The 24479-nt window shown below is 46.6% G+C and overlaps 1 protein-coding gene across 3 annotated transcripts in view; it reads right to left on the reverse strand.

Annotated features, from left to right (window-relative positions):
• Nucleotides 1-24479, reverse strand: part of CNTN4 (contactin 4) — a 271916-nt gene that overhangs the window by 9448 nt on the left and 237989 nt on the right. For 2 of the 3 annotated variants that reach the window (XM_042013608.1, XM_042013617.1), the window contains 3 exons: nt 20303-20430; nt 2169-2344; nt 971-1091 (listed from right to left, as the gene is read on the reverse strand). In XM_042013608.1, coding sequence (XP_041869542.1) covers nt 971-1091; nt 2169-2344; nt 20303-20430 — 425 coding nt within the window. The remainder of the gene's footprint in view (nt 1-970; nt 1092-2168; nt 2345-20302; nt 20431-24479) is intronic. The other variant, XM_042013627.1, reaches the window with a different exon arrangement.

Below are 24479 nucleotides of genomic sequence, written 5' to 3' on the forward strand. Positions count from 1 at the left end.
GAGAGACCAGGATGTTCTGCCTCACTGCTGGGGTGATTGAACCCGTGAAGCTCTGCAGGAATCACCAGCCAGGGAGAGACCCCTCTGCTCCACCCCATGGCCATTGCTGCCCGAGTGGTGCCTGAGGTTCAGTCTGCTCCCATCTGAGAATCACAGAATGGTTTGGGCTGGAAAAGACCTGCAAGCCCATCCCATCCCACCCCCTGCCATAGGCAGGGACACCTCCCACCGTCCCAGGCTGCTCCAAGCCCCATCCAGCCTGGCCTTGGACACTGCCAGGGATCCAGGGGCAGCCACAGCTTCTCTGGGCACCCTGTGCCAATGTTTTAACACCCTTGATGTTTTTAGGGAGTGACAAGATCAGTACTTCTATCATCATCAAGGGTCATGTCCCTGCGAAGAATTTAATATTCCTCCTGCTTATGAGAACCAAGGGTAGCAGGGACAGAGCAGCACCCAAGTTTGCCTTCCCCAAAGTTAACAAGTGGGAAAATATAAATCAGATTTCTCCTAAGGATCCAGGCTCTGGGCAATTAATTACAGCTCTGTTAAAGTCAAGCTTACACATTACCTCTGCATGGTAATGAATAGATCTTGATATATCAGTGAGGTCACTAAATCATGTTTATTCTTAACAAGAATAACATCTCTTGGCAGAAAGTGCAGCCAATAGCTGGGTGCTGCTTCTGCTGCACAGTTCATGACACGAACAAGCCCAGTGGGTGCAGGGCTGGCGTTCAGGACACGAGCAGGTACTAGGGGTGTGTGGGCAGGGTCTGTTCTGGGAGCACATGAAACACTTTACATGCTCTGGCTGATGTTGTGAACCCCAGCGTGAACCAGAGCTTTTTTCTCAGATTAATTACAAGATGCTGGGCTGTCCCTGAGCCCAGGGATTGCAGAAGGTAGGAGAAAAAAAAAAAAAAGAAATTTTACTCCACCATCAACAACAGTAACAAAATTCAAATACCTCTTACAATCAGGTCTGCAGCAGCTGAGAGCTTGTCCACACTTGTTTGCACCATGCAGACGTATTTCCCCGCGTGCTTCAGCTGGATGCTCCTGATCATCAAATCACCAGCTGAGTCCTGCTGATAAAGTAGGGAAAAGTGGTTACAATTACTTTTTAATGTGCCCTAAACATCATTATCACATGAAGGACACTGTGACTAATGGATTTACTTTATGCTGGCTGATGAAAACACCAGTAATGCAAGCCATGGCCTGTTAAAATGATGGGAGTCTGCCTGGAAGGGAAGAGAGGGAGCACCCCTAAAATCCTGGCTCCTCCAAGGGGCAGGGGAGCAGGGTTGGGGGCTGTTAAGCACTTTCCCCACTAAAACAACTTGACAGTGTAGGACAGGTTCACTCTGATTCCTCCTTTTTCTCTCAGGATATCCGATTTTTACCCTCTCTGGCATCCAGAGGCCCAAGCTGTGTCTCCATCTCTCCTGCAAGGGAAGCCCAGCCCAAATCTGGAGATATCAGCACTAGTTTCATGGCTTTGTGTCCCAGCCAGCATTCTGATTGCCCAGCATTTTTGTGCTGAAGATCACGAGAACAGCACTCTCCGAGGAAATCTTGCATCACACACCAGCAGTAATTTGTTTTCCAAACACCAAGTGCATGTCTGATTAACTGTTGAATAGAACTAATCAGGTTTCTGGATGTTTTGGATGCTGAGAACCTCTCTGAATTTCTCCCCAGACACAAAGCATTCGATACATTGGAAATCTCAGGGTAACCTCGTGGTTGTGGCCTTTGGGCTGAGGAATATTAATAAAGTTTGTAACTTTAGCTTTGTGGGCCAAAACAGGAGCAGTCACCCCGAAAAGCTGTTGCTGCTGCTGTGAGCCCTGGGCATCAATCTGTGAGTTCATCTTTTAATGTTTCATTTTCTAAGGGATAACAGCAAGGCTTGTAATTGTATCTCCTTTTCCTTTCAGCACCGAATTCCACTCCTGACAAATGCAAACATGGACTGTCACTATGCCTGAGACCTGTGGCTCTCTCAAACCTCCCTCAGAGCAACATGCAAAACCCTTCCCAGTTTTCTACCTCTGCTGAAAGTTTTCCAGTTCTTTCCCCCTTTTTCTCGCTGCCTTCATCCAGTTCCTTCCATCCGTCACCTTTTCTACATTACCCACTTTGTCAGATTTAATACTTACTCCTCCTACCCTTTCAAAGTGATCCCCATCTTTCTCAAAGTCTATCAGGTGCCCATTGAATGACCAGGTGAACACAATGTCCAGGGAGTGATCGTGGGACACCTGACAAGGCAGGACGATGCTTTCCCCAACCGTGACATCCATGCTGAAAGGGGACACCATGACCCGGGTTGGATCTACAGACAACAAAGAAAGAGGGGAAAAATAGGATTATTCTTGTTCTCCTGAGGAACAGAGACACTGTAGGGCTGAGAGAGATCCTAAGCAGTGATCACTTAGGAAGGTCCTTAAATCAACAAGTGAATTATTCTATCTTTGGGTTTATCCTTTCTCTAGTTGTTGGATTAAAACACTGTTAATAAACCCTCCAGAATCCTCTTCCAGCCACCATCCTGATGAAGAAGGAGGAAAGAAAAGGCTGGAAAAGAGTGCAGCAGATCTGAAAGGTTTGATTAAAACTTTTTATCAGAGATTCTTTTATTTGAATCTTCTCACTTCAAAGAGTTGTTTCACACTCATGCGTTGCTCACCACAGTTATCGAAAAACTGTTCTGTTGTTCCTAAATTAAATGTAAAATCCCCAGAACTGGAACAAAAAGGGTGCATTAAAGCCAGGAGTTTTTAATCTGGTTGTACCTGGCAAAGGAAAGATAAGGCTGAGATTATTGTTATGATGTTTATTGAGAACTGGCCACGCTCTCTGATGGATGGCTTCACAACTCAAATCCTTTCCTTGTGCAAGGAGGATCCCCACAAAGAATAAATATAAATGATGAGTGATACCAACAGAACCTTCCAGAGCATGGATGTGGTGCCAGACAGGGGCATTTAGGGAGCTGAAGCAGAAGGAAAGGTCCTAAACAGGACATTTCCAAAGGGAATTCCCCAAACCTGGATGTGTGACGTGGCAGGTTCTGTGTTAAGCACAGGCAGCAGCTCCACCCCAGGCTTCAGGACCAATCCCTTTCTCAAGCTGGAGTTCCACAGCTCCTTTACCACTGGTTTCATTGTCTGTTTTTCACTTCAGTGTGAGCAGAGAGTGGTGGCACAGAAAGATGAGCCATGACACATTATGCAGTCTCCTGCTCCTCGTCTGTGCCTGTGAATTCCCTCTGCCTCTAAAGTTAACATTTCTCTTCCATTTCTGTTGACAAAAATGCAGCAATTTTTTCTACAGGGCCTCAGAGGAAATGAAAAGGAGGAAAAATATTGCTTAACAATGAGACCAAAAGTCTGAAAATCATACAGAGATAGATATTTTTGCTTATTGCAAAAATCCACTCTGCACGGCTGTCATGCTAAAATAATACCAGCATTATTCAATCTCTGGCACACGACACCAAAACCTTCTAGAGCCTATTGCCCAACTGCTTAATTCCCTGCTAAAATAACAAAGACACAGCGACAAAGATATGGACTGGGCAGAACTACTCACTGAAATCCAGGGGATGTGAAGCTGTTCCTGGATTTTCAACCTTATCAAAAGTGTACAGGAGGTGGTGAGAAAGATTTTGTTGCTGTCTAGAGAGATTTCAGATCAAGTCCTCAGGGACTTGGCTGTATTATCTTGGACAAATCTAATTTGTCTGTGTTTTGTGTTCACTTTTGACCAAACAGAGGAGCTCTTAGAACAACCAGAGTAAGTGTTATGATACTTAATTAATCAATTAATTAATAAATTTAATATTTCTCAGGTGTTTATAAACATGTGAAGAATGAAGAAAATAATGACTATAAATATGTAAAATAGAATATATAATTGTATAGAATTTTAGAACATAGAATAGATTCTAGAATGGAATTCTGGTATGTAATTTGTATTTTAGAATTCTATACAATTATATTGTAGAATATCTTAGATATATAATATATATGAAATATTCTTTATAGAATAATGATATTCTAGAATATAGTTAGAATATTATAGGTTTATATAAACACATAGAATATGAAATATAATAGAATTCTAGGATTTATATTCTATATAAATATAAATGATATCAAGAAATGTGTGTTTGCTGAAGGCCAGAGCAGCTCAGCACAGCTCCTGCTGGTGCTGCAGGAACTGCGAGTGCCTGGTGTTTCTGAAAATGCCTGCAGGTTTCATGGAATTGTGGAATCATTTAGGTTGGAAAAGGTCTTTTAAGGTCACTGAGTCCAACTGCTCCCCCAGCCCTGCCAAGGCCACCACTGTCCACTGTCGCCAAGTGCCACATCCACACGTCTGTTAAATCCCTCCAGGGATGGGGACTCCACCCGTGCCCTGGGCAGCTGTGCCAGGGCTGGACAGCCCTTTCCATGGAGAATATTTCCTGATATCCAGCCTCAGCCTGGCCTGGCGCTCCCGGGAAGAGCACCCTGGGATGGCAGGAGCGCAGCTGGATGTGCCCCTGCGCACGGGCAGGGACGGTCTGTAGGTGTCACTGAAGGCTCGGGGAAGCAGCAGAGCTCCCTCCCAGTCTTCCTTCCACGCCGGCACTCTCAGGAGGACGCTCTTTGTGTGACAGAGGCGGCACTTCCCAGTTTTCCATGGTTTTCCCAGCCCTGCTGTAGCCGAGCCCGGGGGCTCTGAGCAGCCCGAGAGCTCCTGGGGATGGTCCCCGGCTGGAGCGGCTTTACAAACACACTGGGACCTGCTGTAGATAAAGCCAGATGCGGAGGGGTGAAAGACGCAATGGGAGGAACCATAAATTCCATAGGAATTCCACTGATTGACACAGACTGTTGCTCACCCAAGGCAGTGCTAAATCCCTGGACTTAGAGAAAAAGAGAAGAGACACAAGGAAAAGGAAAAACGGGGAGGGTACACATTGGAAGGGGGTCTGTATTAGGTGATTTGGGAAGTCTGTGCCTCTCAGGTACCTCAGCCCATGGGGAAAGAGAGAGCAAAATGGGGCCAGGAAATTGGGATAAAAGGAGGCCGCATCCTCCAACAACTTGGGAGACCCCAGGGGAATGCCCCATGGCCTCTCCCTTAATTCGAATAAAGAATTCCAGGACTCCTCTGTCTCCTTTTTGGACATAAACCTCTGGTGTTTGTGGATTAATTTTCCCGACTCCCTCACGGCCGCACCAGCACAGCTCTGGGTGCCCAGCTCTCCCCCAGCCTCCCTGGTGGGCTGCACTGGGGTCACCCGAGCTTGTCTCACCTCCTTTAGTCCTGCCTGAAACCCCGATTTCCCTGCGTCACCTCCCTTGGCTTTACTGCTGCAGCGCAGTGCCGAGAGCTTGGGGTCCTTCTGGCTGATTAAGTGGATTTGGTTTATCCTGCAAGAGATTTTAACAAAGTTTGCTTCTTTCCTTAGAAGAAACGGAGCTGAGCAGCACTTCCCATCCGTGGGAAGGCTGTAATTGCTTCCCTTCTCTCTTTTATCAGCTGCCGCCCGCATCTCCCGGCTCCTTTCGGGATGCTGGGTTGCATTTCGGGATGCATTTCCAACTGCACCCCCCAGGCTGCAGGATTGAGGGCAAGGCCTGGGGATCACAATGAGCCAATCTGCGAGGAAAGCACCCGGCTCGGCCCTGCCATTGATCGGGTGTCCATCGGGAGGGATGATTTGTTTAGGGCAAACAGCCCCGCAGCGCCGCGACCGCCGCTTGTGGCACACGCGGGGCTGTGCGTGCGACATCAATCTGCGGGATGTGACACAGCGGGACACGGGCTGCAGTGGCACCGCAGAAGTGACACAAACCTCAGCAGAGGCTGACACTCGCAGATAATGCTTTTTTTTTTCCTCAAAAAACTAGGTCAGTGCAGAGCAGCTTTTGAGTGATGCGGGAGGCGCGGGGAGAGCCGGGCGCGGTGTCACAGATTCGGGGCCCGTCAGCAGAATTCCCACTGACCACAGGGGTTCTTCCAGACCTGCCTGCGTTAGGTGGACTCAGCATCCCGTTCCCAGTTGGGCTCGGCCCCGGGGGCTGCGTGAAGCGCTCCGGGGGATGGATTCAGCGGGGCCTTGCAGGTAAGGGTATCACAGTCCTCAGCAAACGATGGGATCTGCTGTGGCAGCCCTGGCTGCGGCAGGAGCACAGAGTGTCTGACTCTAATGAGAGACTGAACTGGAACGTGCTCGGGAGATGCAGCTCCTGTTGTTGGCCTCGAATCGGTGCAATTGAGCATTCAGAGACAGATGAAAGAGAGAAGGGATAATGTCAGCGTTTCCAAGGCTGGGTGCAGCTAATACCTAAATGCTTATTTAGACATCTATCCCAGCACACAGGAGAAGGTCGAAGGAGAAGGAGCAGAAGGGAATACTTGGGTTTTGACATATTTATCCAGCGTAAAAACCCTGAAGAAATCAGAACTAGCGGGGCGCGGGGGGGGGCGAGGGAGGAGTTCCTTTAGACTGTCCTACTTCTAAGGGAAATTTTCCAAAGACTTATTCCTTCCTGTCTTCTTCCAGCCTCGCCTTCACTTCATTCAGGTTTGCACTTCCATGCTGCTGGGAAGCTAATGGAAATGTTGTACAAGATCTTACAGAACCACAGAATAATTAAAGTTGTAAACGACTCCAAGATCATTAACTCCAAACTTCAGCCTATTTTGAGGTCTGCAGTACATGCCCCTTTCCCCTTCCCTCTTTTGCCTGAGCAGTGAACGTCTGTTGGAAATACTCCTGACTGCTGATATTCCTTGTGAGGATCTGGGCAGATAAGCAGCAATTTCCAGTTTGATTAACCAGCTAATTACCTAATTCTCTCAGATTAATGTTACAGTGTTAAAGATTCAGATATATTTTTCCTTACCTGCATAAACCATTTCCTGTACAAGACTTTAAAGTGTGTTTTCCTTGTAGATGAACTCTAACTCGAGCATTTGGGACTCATTTTGCCTCTTTTTTTTTGAATACCATCATGTTTACCAATTTCATTTTGGCTTTTATCAGCAGGAGTTAAGAAATGCATCTGAGATCAATGTCCTCTATTTGCAATGACATTTTACATTATTGTATTGATTCCAAGGCAAATCATGTCTGGAGATAATAAAAATCAATCTCGGAGGATCTGGTTTCTATGAGCAACCAAAGAATCAAAGTCCAATACATGAAAATACTCAAACGTGCTCTATTTTTTTTTTTTTTTTCCTATTTGTGAATGAAATATTTATCCTGGACCATAAAGTCAAAAGCCTCTGAGACCTGACTGGTGAAACTGCTGGGAGCTCTGAGTGCTCTGTCATCAGACACTGGGATGTGCAGGAGAGAGGAAAATACAGCTCTGAATTAAAGAGATTAAAACCCAGTGAATGACTGAACACATAGAGGAATTAGCAGAGCAAATTACAGCTGAATAGATTGAGTACTTCATGGGGCATGGCCAAAACTGAGATTAAAAAGAAATGGGGAAAAGGTTAAGTATTTACAGTATTTGGCCTTTAAAATATCCCACCTGTGAGCTGTGATGAGTCACACAGATGCTTTCAGGAACAGGCACTTGGTTTTATGCCAATATATCCCTTTTTTCCCTACAATCAGCTATTACACACATTCTTAACAGAAGATTCTGCAGCATTTCCACCCTCTGGTGTGTGCTGTGGCAGTTCAGCCTAATAAAATATAATCCTATTAAAAGGAGACACTATCAATTTAGAAAAGGGACTTGAGGCCCGGGACTAGAGTCACTTAGCTCTGATTTTAGAAATAGTTGTGAATAGTGATTAGAGCTTTCCATGTCATCAGGCAGCACTGATCTCTGCAGTGAAGGCAGTGAGACATGGCCTTGTATTCAGCAGGGATTAGGGAAGGGAGGGATGGAACACCTGACCTTTCCTGGAGGAGCACTGACCCAATTCAGCAACACACAGGGCTGAGCTGGCCATTTAGGCCATGCTAAAATTGCTTTGCTGAAGGAGGATCCTTATCTTGCCACTTGTTTGGCTTAAATCTCCCCACAGCAGTGTGGGGACATGGGATTACTTTGAGCTGGGAGCCTGAGCCCCTTTCTCAGGAATTCTCTGTGAGGGTGGGCAAGGCTGTTTTAAGAGGAGGGTTTGGCTGTTGCTCCCTGTGGTCTGTTCGTGCAGCTGCTGCCCGTCCCAGAGCAGCAGTTTCCTCCTCAGCTTCACCGAAGAGCTTCCCACAGATGGAAAACTCTCTAAACTTGATGGCAGAACCTCCCTCCCAGGATTTAATGCCTCCCACTGCCCAGACAGGGAGCGGGCAGTCAGTCAGGGGACTGCACTTCTGCACACCCCAAGCTGCATTGTTTGTGGGGCTGAATGATAAATGAAGGGTAATTTAAATCTGAAAACACATTAAGAATGGGCCTGCACGGGAGGATACTGGGGAGGGGGCTCCCTTTAGAGCAAATTCAAAGACAAAATATATGAAAATACATCCACTGCAGTGAGAGTGCAGGGAGCGACGAGAGGACGCAAGACTCCACTTTCACCTCCATTTCACCCAGTGCAATGCAATCTGATCAAATCAAGCTCTCTCCGTACAATTGTCACAAAGCAAATCACATGTAATGGGCTCTGGAGATGACAATCAAACCTGTCACTCAGGGAAATTTGTTCTTGCTCTTTGCAGCAGGATGCAACAGCGCCTGATTACACCAGGAACCCCAACATCCTTGTCCAGCTCTGCACTGCAGACTAAAATAAAACCCACTTCACTCCAGAGCTGCCTCAAGTGGAATCTCCGTATTTGACAAACGATCCAGGTGCTGGTGACAATCTCTGTGGATAACCCAGGGAATTCAAGGTGTCACCTTTTGTGGGCTATTGATTGCGACGAGCTGATATCCGTCTTTTCAAGTATGGAATAATCTACTGTCATTGCAGGAATGATGGCCGTCGCACAGAGAAGGTTAATCAGATACAGGAGAAATCATATCTAATCTGTGATAAATTGCCAGTCACTCAGGGATCAATCACTGCTCTCCTTGTACCACAACCCAGGGGAATTGTGCAGGTGTAATTCCATGGAGCCCATGGACACAGTGCCCAACAACATTTTTCCCCCTGGAACAGCTCCCCCTGTGCAGTTTGTGCATCCATGGTGTTTTCACATGTTTTGAATAGTAATGGCCATCAATCAAAAATTTCAGGAAGCAGCAGAGCAGAAAAAAATGGAACATCCAGGCACTCAAACTGCAAAATCATGGAGTGACTGCCACAGTCTTGGCATTTTTAAGGCACAAGTGTGTATTTTAGGCCTTGCTCACACTGATTCTACACCTGTTACCCACCCTCCTCACCAGCACCAAGGCGTTAGGAATTAGCTGCCATGCCAGAATAAATCCCAAATTAAGAGTCATTAGGAGCGGATACCTCTTGAGCGGTCAAACTTAAGGAGCAGCCAGAAAATCCCTGGCTGGACTTCCCAGCTTCCAGTGAATGATCCACAGCTTAAGCATCCTTAATGTCACGCAGATCAAGGCTTGCTTGTGTCATCCATGCCTTGGGATAAGCCAGGCTTGGTGTCCACAGCATTTATCAAGCCCAAGACATTCATCTTCCTATGTGCCACTTGTATCAGGAGAGGGATCCGGAGGGGAGCACCTAGGGATACCTCTGAAAACAGGACAAGTTTTTCCTATTTTTTTCCTATTTTTTTCCTACTATTCCCTTTAAACCTGTGGCAAACACGCATTAACAAAAAGTGCCCGAAAGTTTAAGTCAAAGAAAGCACAGCAGCTGCAAACCTCAGGATTTTCCAAGTATCCAAAGAACTGAGCCAAGGAGACATGGAAAGCAAAAGCAGGGTGTGATTTCAGCTCTATTCCCACAGGGAGTGTATCCCAGCTGCCCATGGGGAGCACAGCAGGGACCCTGCCCCTTAAACACCAGTCTGAACATTTAGACTTTGGATCACAGCCAAATGTGAACAATTCAACTCAACAATTCCATCAAAAAGAGAATTAGATGAGCAAAAGAGGAGGAAGAGTGCCAAATGAAGAGGAAGGTTGCTCTAGCGTGGGCACAGGCTTGGAGTAATTGGGAATAAAATGAGTTCTCCTCCTCACTTTCTGTCTGACCTTGAGCAAGTCATTAAAAGTCTCTGCTGCCTTATTTGCCCAGCCTGTAAAATGGATCAGACCTTCATTAGAAACTGTTTTGTCTCCCTGTACCACTGTGCCCAGCAGATATTTTTATTTAAGATGAACTTTTTCTTGCATCCCCGTTGAGACCTCCACACCAGCGCGAGCAAGTCTGACACCCAAACACATATTACTGAACAAACCCAGCGACAGGGAGAGCAGAACCAACCAAACAAACACTGAAAGCAAATTTTCTGGGCTGAGGTCTCATTTGTTTCCTGGTGAAGGTGAAATTGTCTCACAATGCCCTGTACTCGCTCCTAAGGAAGTGACTCATTCTAATTAGTGGCACACAGAGAGGACAAACCTCACATTCTGAGGGCTGTGCTCCTGCTTTGCTGCCTTGTGGCTGAGCCCTGGTTCTGATGTCAGGGGCAGGATGGAGGCAGGATCACAGGTGAAATGAAAATAACAATCCCCAAGACCATCCCTCATTATAACTTCCTCAAAATCCTCAGCTCCTTCTCTCCTGAATAAATCTTCCCCACAGAGCATCATTAAAACGCGTCCCTGACATTTCTCCTGTTCCATGGCATTTTGCCTCAAATTAGCCACGAGTTTTTCTTATGTAAATAATTCCAGGGCCAGAATCAAGATCCAGCTTGGAAAGACACCCTCAGAGAGGTGGAGGAACAGCAGCTCCACCTCTCCTTTCAGCCTGGTTTCAGTGCTGGGTGAGCTTTGCTGGGGTCACTCGTGGTCTGGAGCATTTCTCCCAGACACTTCTGCTCGTGGCTCTCTTCTGCAGGGAATGATGTTCATCGTCAACTGCATCACACAGTTTAGCTCCCAGGACTAATGGATTTTTACAGAGACTTTGCATTGTGCACCTAGGACAGGAACTGAATTTTTCACTGCTGAAATACTGCTGATTTCCTAAATAAACTCTCTATTCAGATATATTCACAACGAAGCTGGAAGAAAACACAGCTCTAAACCCTACAAATTGGATTGGTTCTTCATGGCCCACTTAAAAACTTCAAATGAAAGCAAAATTCATATTCAAGTGTGTGTGTGACTGACAGAGACCGAGACAACCCACCCAACACATGGCAAGTCAGTCCAGTGACAAAATTCCATGTATTTCAGAGTCCACCTGCTTCTGAGCCAGGAACATTTGTATTTCTGTCATATTCCCAAATGCCTGGCTGGATCACAGTGATCCAGGACACCTAGAACGCAACCTATTCCATTTGTGTTCTCTCTGCCCTCACGATTTTGGGATAAAGACAGGAGACTCCTGTCTCTATATGATCTCTGATGGGATTGCTCATAATCTTGCACTAAAAAAAGGGAAAATCAGGTCGCAGGAGTCCCTAATATTGAAGCAGCACCTCCCTCATGTTCAGCAGTGCTTTAGATACCCCCTGGTCTGTCAGTCCCATGCCTTATCTGGGTGCCACCTGGCTTTTATTATCTGATAAGGAACTCTGGGTAACCTGTTGGCAATCCAGGCTCAGGGAGAAACGCTCCCATCAGCCCAAATCCTCTGCTGAGCTGCTTCCAAAAGTGCTCCTGAGAAAATGCACAAAAGGGGTGGGATTTCCCCAGCCACTGTCCCAGAGTCTTGTCTTCAACACTCTCACCCTTCCTCCTCCTGTGACAGAAGATGTGCTCTCTGAACACTTCCTCTGTCTCTGATGTTAGAAACATCACCCTCAGGCCAGTCTGCTCTGAGTCACTGATTCCAAGGATGTAAAGTTCACTTTCCCTCTTTATTCTCCCACACTGCTTCCTTCATCCTCACCTGAAGGAGATCTCCAGTCACTCCCCAGTGCAGGTCCTGTTTAGATCATCATCCCCCCACCCCTGTCCCAGTCACACTGAATTCCTTTGGGATGGGGGGAAGTGGCTTTGGGGAGACCTTCCCCCACTGCCACAGCAGCACCATGTGCTACAACAACCTCAGTTTTCTCTGTTTTACTGTTTTCCCTCAGAGTATGACCCTAATGCGCCCAGTATTCGTGGAATTCCCATGGACCTCCTGCCTGGCAGTTCATCCCACTGCATGCTATGGAACCAGGACAAGCTCTCTGTACCCTCCCTGGGATAAAGACCAATCTGATACATCAGTGCACTTAACCCATGGTGTCAGCAGGCTCAGAACCCGGGATCTCCTTCAGCAAGGAAGAGACATGGGACTGCATCCCATGTAACCTTAAACACAGCTTAAAACGTTAAGTGCAGCTGTCATGTTCCATTTTCTGGGAACCAGAGGAGTTCCATGGAACTAAAATCTCAAGGAGGCAGACCTTCCACTGCCTGAAATTCCTGGTAACTCCACTGCAGGGACACACAGAGCTGCAGGGACTGAGATCTGGCCCCTTATCGCTGCGCCCAGGGGTGGAACAGCAGCATGAGCTGTCAGATGCCAGAGCTGGGCCTGGAGAGAATATCCTGAGTTGGAAGGGACACCTTCCACTATCCCAGTTTGCTCCAAGCCCCGGCCAACCTGGCCTTGGACACTTCCAAGGATGGGGCAGCCACAGCTTCTCTGGGCACCCTGTGCCAGGGCCTCACTGCAAAATAATTTGTTAATTATGATTTATGTCCAATCACAAACATAAACACACTCACACCCACTGCCTTTGCTTGGATTTCAATGTGATCTATGGCTGCGTTTTAACCACCCTGGGCTTTCATTTGTATTCAAAAACTGAAAAATATTTTAACCTTTCTGAAATGCACCATGTTAAAATAAATGGAAGCAAGTTGATGAAAACTGTTAATTAACCTGCTTTTGTCTCATTAAGAGTCTGTGTTTAACCTATAGGTCGTCTCCTCTTCCAGCTGATGCATGGATCTGATCTTCAGTGATGAGCTAAACAACCCAACCTTTTATTGACGATGCAGAACTCCTGAACCTCCTGCTTTTTTGGGAGAGGTCAGAAAAATTCCTGGAACAAAAGTGCTGAGCTTTCAAAGGCATTATTCTAAACTTTTTTTTCCTGTGGCAAGAGAGGTTGCAATAATGCTGACCCTGCAGTACATGGTGGGTTTAAGGTAAAACTACAGAACAAAAATACTGGTTTTCTTCCCTCTACAGGTTATTCAGACATAATGGTCGAACTTTTCTAAAAATACAATTTTTTCCCACTTTATGTGCTGAATCAGGTGTATCTATAAGCATCAGCACTTGCTCTAGTGTTGCTTCCATTATTTACCTGAGCAATTACCAGTTTTAAGACCCTCGATGTGCCTGAGAGTTGGCTGGGGCTTGGAGGGACAGTGAGGAGAAAGAAGGTGGTGGCAGGGAAGGGGGGGCAGAATCTGTGGCATTTCCCATGATCCAGAGGCACCATTTCCCACGGGCTGCAGGGCCTCCATCACAACCACACAGGTACCTGGAGAAGCTGCTCCGTGGGAGTCCATCCATCTGTATTCCTGCTTTTAAAAATATCACTCCAATAATGCTGGAGATTAGTCCAGGACTGGCATGAGAGCAAGGCAGGAGATCTATGCTTTTTAATATCAAGCTCTTCACCAAGACAGTTTTTATCATGTTAATGGCTAAATCACACTGATTGTAAAAGAGCCAAAATGAGGCAATTAGTAAGGCCTGTGACAGCCCCAGCCAGTGACACACAAGGTTTGCACTGGGAGCCAGATGGATATCTTCAATATATTTCTTATTGTCTGCTTGTGGTAATATGTTCAATTAAACTAAATCAGCACTACAGAAGAACCTCTGAATTGCCTGAAAAAAAAAATTAATTGTCTGCTGCAAATTTAATGAAGCCTAACACTTGTGTTATGTTTACAAGTTTTATTTGTTACGAGCAGTGAGCGCTTACAAGGAAAAAAGAAACTCTGAACTTACTTCATTCAGCCAGCCCTAAGAGCAGCCCATTGGTGTTTGATTTCATTACTGGGATTTGATTTCATTTACATGTCTCTCTCTGCCATTTACTGGTTCTGGCCTCAGCAGCTGACCGGGTATTACCTCTCCCCAGTAAGAAACTGAGAGCTCTCGCTGTGCTGTTCATGCACAGTTCTGTGATTCAAGTCTGGCTCAAGTGTTTGGCCACAAACCTGGGATAGGACAAGTGCCCAGAGGGGCCACGGCTGCTCACCCTGATCCTCAGCATCATCATCCTCCTCAGGGTGTCACCGACCTTCCCCTGCTCATAGATCACAGCACTTGTGGAATCACAGGACCATGGAATATGCTCTGCTGGAAGGGTCCCACAGGGATGATCCAGTCCCACCCCCGTCCCTGCACAGACCCCCCAACAGCCCCACCCTGGGCATCCCTGGCAGCGCTGTCCAAACGCTCCTGGAGCTCTGGCAGCCTCGGGGCCGGGACCATTCCCTGGGGAGCCTGGGCAGTGCCCGGCACCCTCTGGGGGAAGAACCTTTCCCTGATCTCCAACCTAACCCTGCCCTGGCACAGCTCCAGCCGTTCCCCAGGTCCTGTCCCTGTCACAGAGCAGGGATCAGTTGTGTTTGACAAGTTCACATTCAGAAAATCAGAAGCCAAAGTTGCCTCTGAGCAGCCCAGGGAGGGGAGGCTTTGGGGAAGGCTTGACAGCACAGGAGGCATCTGCTTCTCATTTTGCCACTTCTGTCACCTCAGAATAATCACAGCCTTTTAACTTCAATAAACTGTCAGAAAAACAGCGATGTTAACAGGATACACAGCTCTTTCATCTTCCTCGGGGTGCTCCAGGGATGACCTGATTTTTCTGATGACCTCAGGTCCTCACCTGAACGGAGCTGGGAGGAAAACCTGGCTTTACCAGTCCCAGGTGTAACAAGCTTGGAGGGGATGCACCTGCCAGTGCTGAAACTCAAAGCTGAGCCCCTCCCTCCTGCACAAGGTGATGTGGCTCAGCATCACACAGCAACCTTGGCTGCCTGGCAGCTGCAGTGAACAGAGAAGTTGCCTGAAACTATAAAACACTTGATGAAAGCTTGTGTTCCAAGTGCCATATGGAGAAGGGCTCTTGCAGGCTGCAAGGACCCTGAGGTAGCTGCTGGAGTCCAGCCCCACCATCAGCTTCTGCTTCAGGATTTCCCACCCAGGGGTGGTTAAGGAGATCCAGCAAAGTGCAGCTCAAGCACTGGGGCTGCCATGGTTGAGGGAGGGAGGAGCAGACGTGGTGGATGCACAGCTCTCACATTTATAATTGTGCCTTTCATGCAGTGCTCGGGGTCATAATTTTACTTAAACCCAGCAAAAGAGCCTTAATTGTGTCCTAGAAATAATTGGTGTCAGTGGAAATAGTCCAATTAGAGCAGAATATTTTCCTTCGCAATTTCACGGGCAAAGATTATGGCTTTCCTTGTCAATTGTGAAAATCAAGCCTTTGCTGCTGGTTGTGACTCAGAAGTCAAGAAAGGTTTTTCCTAACTTAGAAATAAGTTTTATTTCTTAAACATGAGGATGCTTTACATGTTCTCATGAATAAATCAGAGCCTGCACAACTCCATGGCACTCCCTGAGCTTTTTTTGCCTACAAATCCCCGATTTAGAGATTCTGGAGAACAAGGTCATACCCTCAATTGACTTCTCCTCCATGGAATTTTTTTAAAAAATGTATTAGACCCGAAAAGGAATATTCAGTCATGTCTGGACTACATATAAATACTGTGTTCAGCAAATGCTAAAACAAAATTGAAGAATGATGAAACTTCTTTTGATGGTTTCAGAGTTGAGTCTCTATCCTGGTTTTGACACCAGCTGAACACAGACCTCGTGTGCTATCCAGGAAAATTACAAAAAGCCCAGAAAATATGGACAACCCCTCAAGTGCTGCTCTGGGATCATTCCTTTAAACTCTGCCTCTCTTTTTTAAATTATATTTTGTGCTTTCAACAGCAGGTGTCACTTAACCAGGTCCTTTTTTAAGGGCTGAGGCATAACCAATGTGAATTTAAGATCGTGTTGAATGATGAGGAGAGAAAAAGAAAGACTTTGCATGACCTTAAACACTGCAGGAACAAGGCAGAGCTCAGTAACAGAGGGGCCACTCGTGTTTCAATATGACCAACCACTGAACCCAGAATATGGGTGGGAGGGATGGAAAATGCCTGCAGCAGCTCTCTGGGACAGCTTTTCCACAGCAGCAAAGCAGAAGCAATGGGGGAAAAATCAGGGAGGTCTAGAGAGGCTCCTGGGAATGGGGACAGCACTGAAACAGGTCAATAGATTTCAGTATCTGCTGTAATTTCCCCTTGGTTCGTGTTAAAAAAAACCCAACATCTTAATGTGTGGTTTACTCTTCCTCTTGGGGAAAAATCTAAAGCCCCACTTGAAGGAACTGATATCCCACTTACTCCAAAGTCACTTTAAACTCAACAGAGCTGAGAACAGCTGGCAAAATTCAGTTATTGAAGTTCACTGATTAAAAAAACCCCACAACCTGAACCAAACCCCACGGACACGTGGAAAGCACAAGACAAATTCCAAGCAGTGAAGTTTCAATTCTGCTCAAGTGATGTTGAAACAGAGACAACCACAGGTGGCAAGAGGGGACCATCACATCCCCCTGCCACTTTCTGCAGAAGGCAAATGCTGTGTCCTAAAGGACTGGAACAAACACAGTGAGAATTCCAGGTTTAAAGGCAGCAACATTTGAAGTCTCTGAAAAGTTACTCGATAATGGGCCAGAATTTACAGTATTTAATCAATTTCAACTGCAATGCAGCGCTTCAACGTTCGCACAGAGGAATAGGCTCGGAATGAAAAATGTGCTATTTTATAGGAAATAATTTGAATCACTGTGCTGGACAAAATCAAGACTATCAGTCTATTCAAGCGTGAGGGAAAAATAACCTCCTGACATTATCTTTGTGTTCTTTTTCTGCTAAAGTGCTACGGATTCCAGCCAGCAAAAGTTCTCCTGCTTTTACTGCCTTGAGCCCTCCCGTGACAGCCCGAACGAGATGAGCTCACAGCAGTAGGAAAATGTTAAAGGTGCATCATAATTAAACAGGAAAATAAAGCCATTGGAACTTGCCCTTGTCAGAGAGGCACCAACGTGACCGGAATTGCTACACTCCCCCACGGGAGCACACAGGCACCAACTCTACCAAGGATTTAGAGATCAATTTAAATAAAAATGTATTTAAATAGATGTATTTAGATATAGAGGTGGATTTATAGCTGAGCCCACAGCCCAAAGGGAAGCAGATGTTTGGGAAGCAGCTGTGGGTCAATGGGGGGACCACGATCCATTCACCTCCAATGTCCCCAAAGCAAAGCTGGCCACGGCTTAAATGAAAACTATTTAATGTGTCTGGGAACATGCCAGAACAGAACAGTCCCACATGCCAAGGACTTTCTCATCCCAAAAAGAAGCAGTGGTGACACACAGTGATCAGCTGCATTCCCATCACCAGCTTGTTTGAGCTGCTGCATCCACACCCCACCTCACGTGGGTCCCACTCCCTGGGATATCAGCACAGGAGCCTCTCCTGGTGCTTCCCAAATCCAGAGCTTTTATTGCAGTGCCTTGGAATCAGTTTCCTCTTTCAGCCTGCTGCTGTACCAGCCAGTTGATATCACTGCATTAAATACAAATAAACTCGTATTGTACAGGCTGTGCCTGTTTACTCTGTTTGTCATTTAATCCCCCGGTACTCAGAGAGTCTCTAATCTTTCTGTATGTTGGAAGAATTGAACATTTAGCCTCAAGTACAAGAAAAAATGAGGGAACAAGATGGAAAATTAATATTTATACAATACATGGAAACACACACCATGTTTTACAGAGCTCTGAGCACTGCCTTAGAAGGAGCTGCTTCTCCAGCCTTACAAACTCAATCCTGCTTTTTAATTTAGAGGTCAAACTGTACATGCAAGTTTCTAAGATTTCAGGTCTTGGAGGCCAAGAGGCTCTCATTTAGCACCAGCCAGCAGAACAAACCCAAAGTACAGCTGCACTGGTTCAGAAAACCACTGGGATTCACCCAGCCTGATAGCAGAATGTTAATACACAGCCCTATGGGCACCTGTCAGAATTTGATATTTTTTAAACAGTCTACTCATGCATAAAATGCATATTTATTCATCCCTCTCTGGTTGTTTGCCAGAGAGTTATTTTAAGCTCCTTGGTTCTGGTGTAACATACTCCTCTCCTTCTCCCATCCTTGCCTACGCTGTCTCTGACACTCTCGGCATCTCTCCCTGAGAAAGGAAACTAAAAGAAAAATAAGGGTAGCCTGCAATATTAATGGAAGAACACAGGAAGGTTAGGAAAAATGTCTTGACCTTCACAGTTTTTTACTCCATGACATAAGAGGAGTTAGAAAAGAATGTAAGCATATCTTAAGGTCAAAAACCACATTGGCTGTACAATTAGTCTTTTTGTACACCACAAAACTGAGTTAAAACAAGGAATTCACTCATGTTTCTGTCCAAACTCACACATGTTTTACTTAGGGCAGAGAAACTCAAGCATTTCACTCTATAATACAATATTTTACACAGTTCATTTGGAGTTCAGAATAGTTTCTGCTCTTTTATACTTTTTATGGGCCAGACTTGGAAACCACATTTCTCAGTTTGCTGTTAATATCCACATCTCAGCCTTAAGAGTTTATTCTCTGCTTCATGCACATGCGTCACTGCCATTAATGCAAAGGGAATGGAGTCAAAACAGAGCACTGAGGGGGGAAAAAGCCCTCACTAATCCTTTATAACCTCAGTGTGCAGAAAAGTGATTTGTGGAGCACGGGAACGCAGAGATCAGGTACAACAACTGCCGAGGTTTTCCTGCAGGCTATTCCTTGGGCCTAGAGGAAGGAAAAGCCAGGGACTGCAGAAGCTTGGCTGCAATAACAGAACCCAATCACTCCTGCTGCCAACAACTGGCTTTTTTTATGGTGGGAGAAGCAGTCCCTGAACTGCAGCCCCTGATTCTTCCCCCTTGGGGTCTTGCAGCACGTGGAAAACCAAGACAGCCCAGCTGTGCCCAAGCTGGAGCTGAACAGCTGGAACCCCACCCTGGGCCGTCCCTGGGCAGCCTGGGGAAGGGGCTGGGGCTGGATTGGCTGTTTTGCTCCCTGGTTTTGCTCTGGGACAGACTGAGGCTGATCACAGGCTACCCAGGGAATGCCCCTGGATCCCTGGAAGTGTCCAAGGCCAGGCTGGATGGGGCTTGGAGCAACCTGGGGTAGTGTAAGATGTCCCTGCCCATGGCAGCAGGGGCAAAATGACCTTTAAGGTCCCTTCCACAATTTTGCTAATGGATAAAGTCCTCCATGTTCGGGCTCCCTGAGCAGCCCTGTCCTGGCTGTTTGTTGCAGGTGCCTCCTTAGGGAAACCCAGGTTAGGAGAAGGCAGAATCAGCTCCTACAGAGACCTCACTCTGGTCTTCACTTGTCTCTGTTCTTGTTTTCAGGGACCAGCGTGACCAAATGCCACACAAGGGACTCATAACAACCCCAAACCCAAAGAATTGTTGGGGGCCCTGTGCTTCCCTACAAGGTTCAGAAAATCCCAGACTGGCTGGGGTTGGAAGGGACCTGTGGATGTGTTCCAGCTATAAAAACCTTGGATTAAAACCTGCATTGAAACATTTTAAGTATTTCCTGTATACCACAGAAACGGTTGACAAGGAGAGCCTCTAACTGAGTATGATCCATCACTGCCAATGTGTGGGAGAATTAAAACTGACAGCATTAGAGCTTTCTGATTGATTTATCACTTTGTAATCAATGCTTCCTGATTTGTTATCCAATATAGGTTTTTCCCCAAAGAAGAAGGAGATAAGAGAGTGATTGTAAGGGTAATAACCTATTATGTTCATGGCCTATAATCATTCATCAGACATTAGACTACTCATCAGCAGGCCAAAAATTAATTCAACACATTCGTCAGTGTCTCTCACTGTTTATCAAATTATTCCTTTAAATATCTTGGTCACATTATTCCTTTCCATATCTTTGTCAAATTATAGTTTTTACTTTTGAGAACAACATTTGTCAGAACATGAATGCACGTGAACAAACACTCAGAATTCCTGAAATGCTGAAATTCAGCCCTGGAGGAGGAATAATGATAATAAATCCAACTTATATATTAAAGAATGCCTTATCTATTAAATAGTGCCTCAGACACCCACAATAAAAGTTGATTTAGTCACCTTTCACCACCAGGCTGCCCGTGCTGCTCGCTGTCCCGAAGTGGTTGGTGGCCACGCAGGTGTAACTCCCCGCGTCCGACTTGGTGACGTTGACGATCCGCAGGCTCCCGTCATCCAAAACAGTGATTCTGCAAAGACAGCACACACAGGAAGCTTGGTTTTGGGGTTTTTTTTAAGCCAACATAAAACCCTTTTGGGTCTGCATTAATTATGGATGGTGAGAGCAGCAGAGAGCCCTGCCCTGCGCGGGGAGCTGAGCTGACGTGAGTCTCTCTGGACGCGCTTCATAAATAGTGAATGCATCATTTACATGAGTTTTCTGTGTCTTTACTCGAGGGCAACTTTCATTTACACATCAGCAGCTCGTGTAGGTTTTCCACATGCTGTACTTTGCTATTCAGCCCTCTCACCATGACAACTCTGCAGCACGTGGTGCTCTGGCTGCGTGGCAGACCCGGCGCTCGCTGCCTCGCGGTGCAGACGACGCTGCCGAGCAGATGCGCTGGAGCAGGTGTTTCATTCCGGAGGTTTTTCCAGCAGGATGATGGCTTTTCACAGAGCTGCCAAGCTCTCTCTCCACCTCTCTGCCTGTGTGTCACTCAGCCCACGGGGTTTATCTGCAGTGGCGCTTGCAGGTTACAAAATCCTGTTTCACTCCCATCCTCTGCTCAGCTGCACATTCCCCACCTGAACAGGGCTGTTATTGGCAGTCCCTTGAGGGCAGGAGGCAGGTGAGGAGGGAATGGTAATTCCTGGGTGATCCCCACCTGCTCCTCTTGCATAAGAGTACTTCAGGCTCCCCTTGCTCTCTCAATGAGCTTTGCCTCCTGTGACATTTTTTTTCTGCTCTGCTCTAAGTCAGTGAACACAGGAAACCTGAGTTTGCCCAGTAAATCCCATTGAAACACGGATTACTTGTTCCCTGTGGAGGCATCATCTAAGGAGACTCCAGAAAACCCTTTCTCCTACACTAAAATCACATCTTTTAGCAACATTTTTCCTCCTCAGAATCACGTCCTGCAGCACAATCTCCTTTCTCACCTTCAGCCACTTGCAGACCTTCATGGAAAACCTTGTATTAATTCCTGCCTTGTCCTGCTCAATTATTTCCCAATTTCACTAAAATGAAGAAGCCTTCCTGCATTTTTAATTCCAATGAAGCTCTGCACAAGTGAACAGAGAAATTGGGAGGAAAGAACCTCAGCAACAGCGCTGGCACCACTGCAGGAGGGCTCAGGGGCACTTCCCTGCTGAGGAGGCTTTAAGGAAACACTTGGAGCTCTGGGACAGCCCTGAGACAGCTGAATAAAGGCCCAGCCTGAGCCAAGGCACAAAGTCAAGCACCAAGGTCACCTTGGGGCTCCTTGGCTCCTGCCAGCTGCAGCCACAGGGCTGGGCAAGGTCTTCAGTGACCCTCAGGAGTCATCAGCTCACCCAAGGGAGCTGCTGTGGCTGCCCTTTGTCATTCCACAGGCTCTTGGTGGGCACAACCGAGCTGCAGAGCCCCCATTCACAGACCTGCTTCAACAAATGGCACAGACTGAGTGACTGTGCCAAGCGAGGAGGAGGAAGATGGCACAGGATGCTCTGACAGCAGAGCCCATCTCTGTCCTGGCTCACCTCTCCCTGCCCTACTCCTACTCCCAAGAGCTGGCAGGGAGCAGGGGCAGAGGTGATGTTTCACCCATCAGCAGCAGTGATATTAATAGGAGCTTCTCGGCTGGCTCATGGTCTCCAAATCGCTGCAGTCAGTAACGCTCTCTGCTGTCATTTATTTCTGAGGGACTCCAGGATTTGCTCCTGTGGCAGCTGCTGCAGCTCAGTGGTCGGAAGGGAGCAGTGGAGAGCTGCTGGGCTCACCTTCAGCACTCCGTGGGCACACCTCAATGCTCGTGCTGCATCAAACCTGTGCTGGAGTGGCCCCGCTGGCCTCCAGCAGGAGCTGGGCAGCACCAGGAGCTCCCCAGGAATTATTTCTGCTCTTATCAATTGCAGGTCTTCAAGAAAAGCAGGGCCTTTCTGAAAGCTGAAGGTGCTCTTGGAAAACATTAAAATTCCAATCAATATGAAGCAGGACAAGCTCAGCATTGTGCTCCAGCTCAAGGAGGACCACGGTGCTCCAGCACTGCCCCACCACTCTCTGCCTGCCCTCTCTCCCTCCACACTTCTGCCACCCCAGGAAACCCAGAAAAAGTGCAGTTTTAGATTATTTCTGTAGAGCTGAGATCTTATTTTTAGTTATTTACGCTTTATTTTCAGCCATATGGCTGAAAGCTTTTTACTGGCTAATCTCTTTCATAGATCATTTTAATTGTGTCTCTTGATGAGGCCAGATTTAATTTCAAATTCTAATGCCTTTTCTGTCTCTGCCTTTCTCCTGCTACTGGTTTCCTGCTAAGTTGTCCTTATTCCCAGTGTAAGACTGGTTTTCGGTTGATGTGGACTGGATTGCCCTGGAGACACCTTTGGATCAGGACAGCTGATCCACCACCAGCCTTGGTGCATCTCAGGGAGCTTGCACTGCCTTTCTTTCCTTCCCTTCCTAAGCTGAGAGTGTGGTCCCTGGCTTTCCAGCCTGAGCCCACAGACATCCTTTAACCCCAGGAATGTCTTGCAAAGAGCTCAGGAGAAACCTGCCCTGAGTTCTCCAAACCCCTTCCCCAGAGAGCCTCCAGGCACGTTGAATTCTCGTCTGGTCTCTCAGTAACCCCCTCCACGCTCCTGTAAACGAGCAGTGTTAAAAGTGACAGATAACTGTACAAGTTAACTGATTTTTTCCAAATAAATCAGACCATTAAAACCTCTCTGCGACTCATTGATTAGGAGGCCTTATGGTTATGTGGCTCTTTTTGCTGAAGCTGCTTTTCTACAGCAAATGTTTTGTCCTCTAATCTGAATCCAATGTGTTAAAAGTTAACAGATAATTATTTGTACACTTGGAAATTTGTTACAGTTAGTTGAGAAAGGAGGAAGGCCTCTCACTGATATTGCTAATTCCTGAATTTTCTTTGCAGGCTTATCTGCATTAAACGAGAGGAGAGGCTCATTTCAGGCCACTGAGGTTCTCAAACTGCTAATTGGCTCGAAAGCAAACAACCCTTCAGCCACAATTTTAAGCAGTTTGGGTGAACAAGTTCCTCCAAGACACAAAGTTCGAACTGAATGAAGCACTGCTCAGTGTGCTTTCTCCTCTGAAATACACCCTCAAAATGTTTTCTAGCCAGATGCCTGGGAAGACATAAAAATAAACCCCATTTCCCATAAACACACACATCAGAACAAAGTGTTGGCTGCTGAGTGTGCACCTCTTTAAACCACTACAAACTCAGAAAAGGAGCTACTGACTTGCTATTGAATGTTCTGGGCTCGCTGACTACTGCCAGCAGTGGTAACAATAAATAAAAATATAAATCTCTTGTTGCACAGGTTAATGAACTGCTCTGCTGCTAACCTGGCCCATGGTCACTGCTAATATCAGAGAAAAATCAAAGAAGATAAAATATCCATTTGGAAAAACTCAAAAAACCCCAAATTTAAGATTGTTTAGTATCCTTATAGAAAGAAAGGTCATCTATTTTAAACAGAACATTTGTAAGAGAGATTCTGGGGGTCTGTGTTGTCAGCTGGAGATTTCAGGTCCACAGAGAGCATGGACAGGTCTGAAACTAGGAGATAAAAGCATTGCTTGTTTCCTAAACTGAAGCGTTGGGTTCTACTGCAGGAAGAGCTGACCTTGTCAGTGTTTTGATCAGAACTCTTCTGGGGAAAAAGGACCTTTAAAAATGCTGAAAACACCCCTCCCCAGCCTTTTCCTCCTTGGCCATTTTCATTTCACCACTGCAGCAGTGAATGGAAGAAATTGCTGGACACTTTGCAGCAGCCTAAAGAAGCCGCCAGGCACGGAGCTCCCAGAGCAGCTCCTGTGACAAGGGCAGGGAGTGACAGCACAAAGGGAACGGCTTCCAGTGCCAGAGGGCAGGGAGAGCTGGGATATCCATCCCAGAGGGATAACAGTCCTCTGGCTCAACACAGCAACACTCGCTCGCCCCGCGTCTCCAGGAGCAGCTGGAGATGGATGAAGAGTTCAGGCAGACCTGGAGCAGTGTAAGGAGAAAGAGCAGTGCATAATCACTGGGGTCTGATCTATTGGTGCTTATTCCCAGCTCATGATCCACCT

Source organism: Corvus kubaryi, unplaced genomic scaffold (genome assembly GCF_017639235.1).
Source record: "Corvus kubaryi isolate FWS band 111438036 unplaced genomic scaffold, C.kubaryi_AGA036_p1.0 136, whole genome shotgun sequence".
Lineage (NCBI taxonomy): Eukaryota > Metazoa > Chordata > Aves > Passeriformes > Corvidae > Corvus > Corvus kubaryi.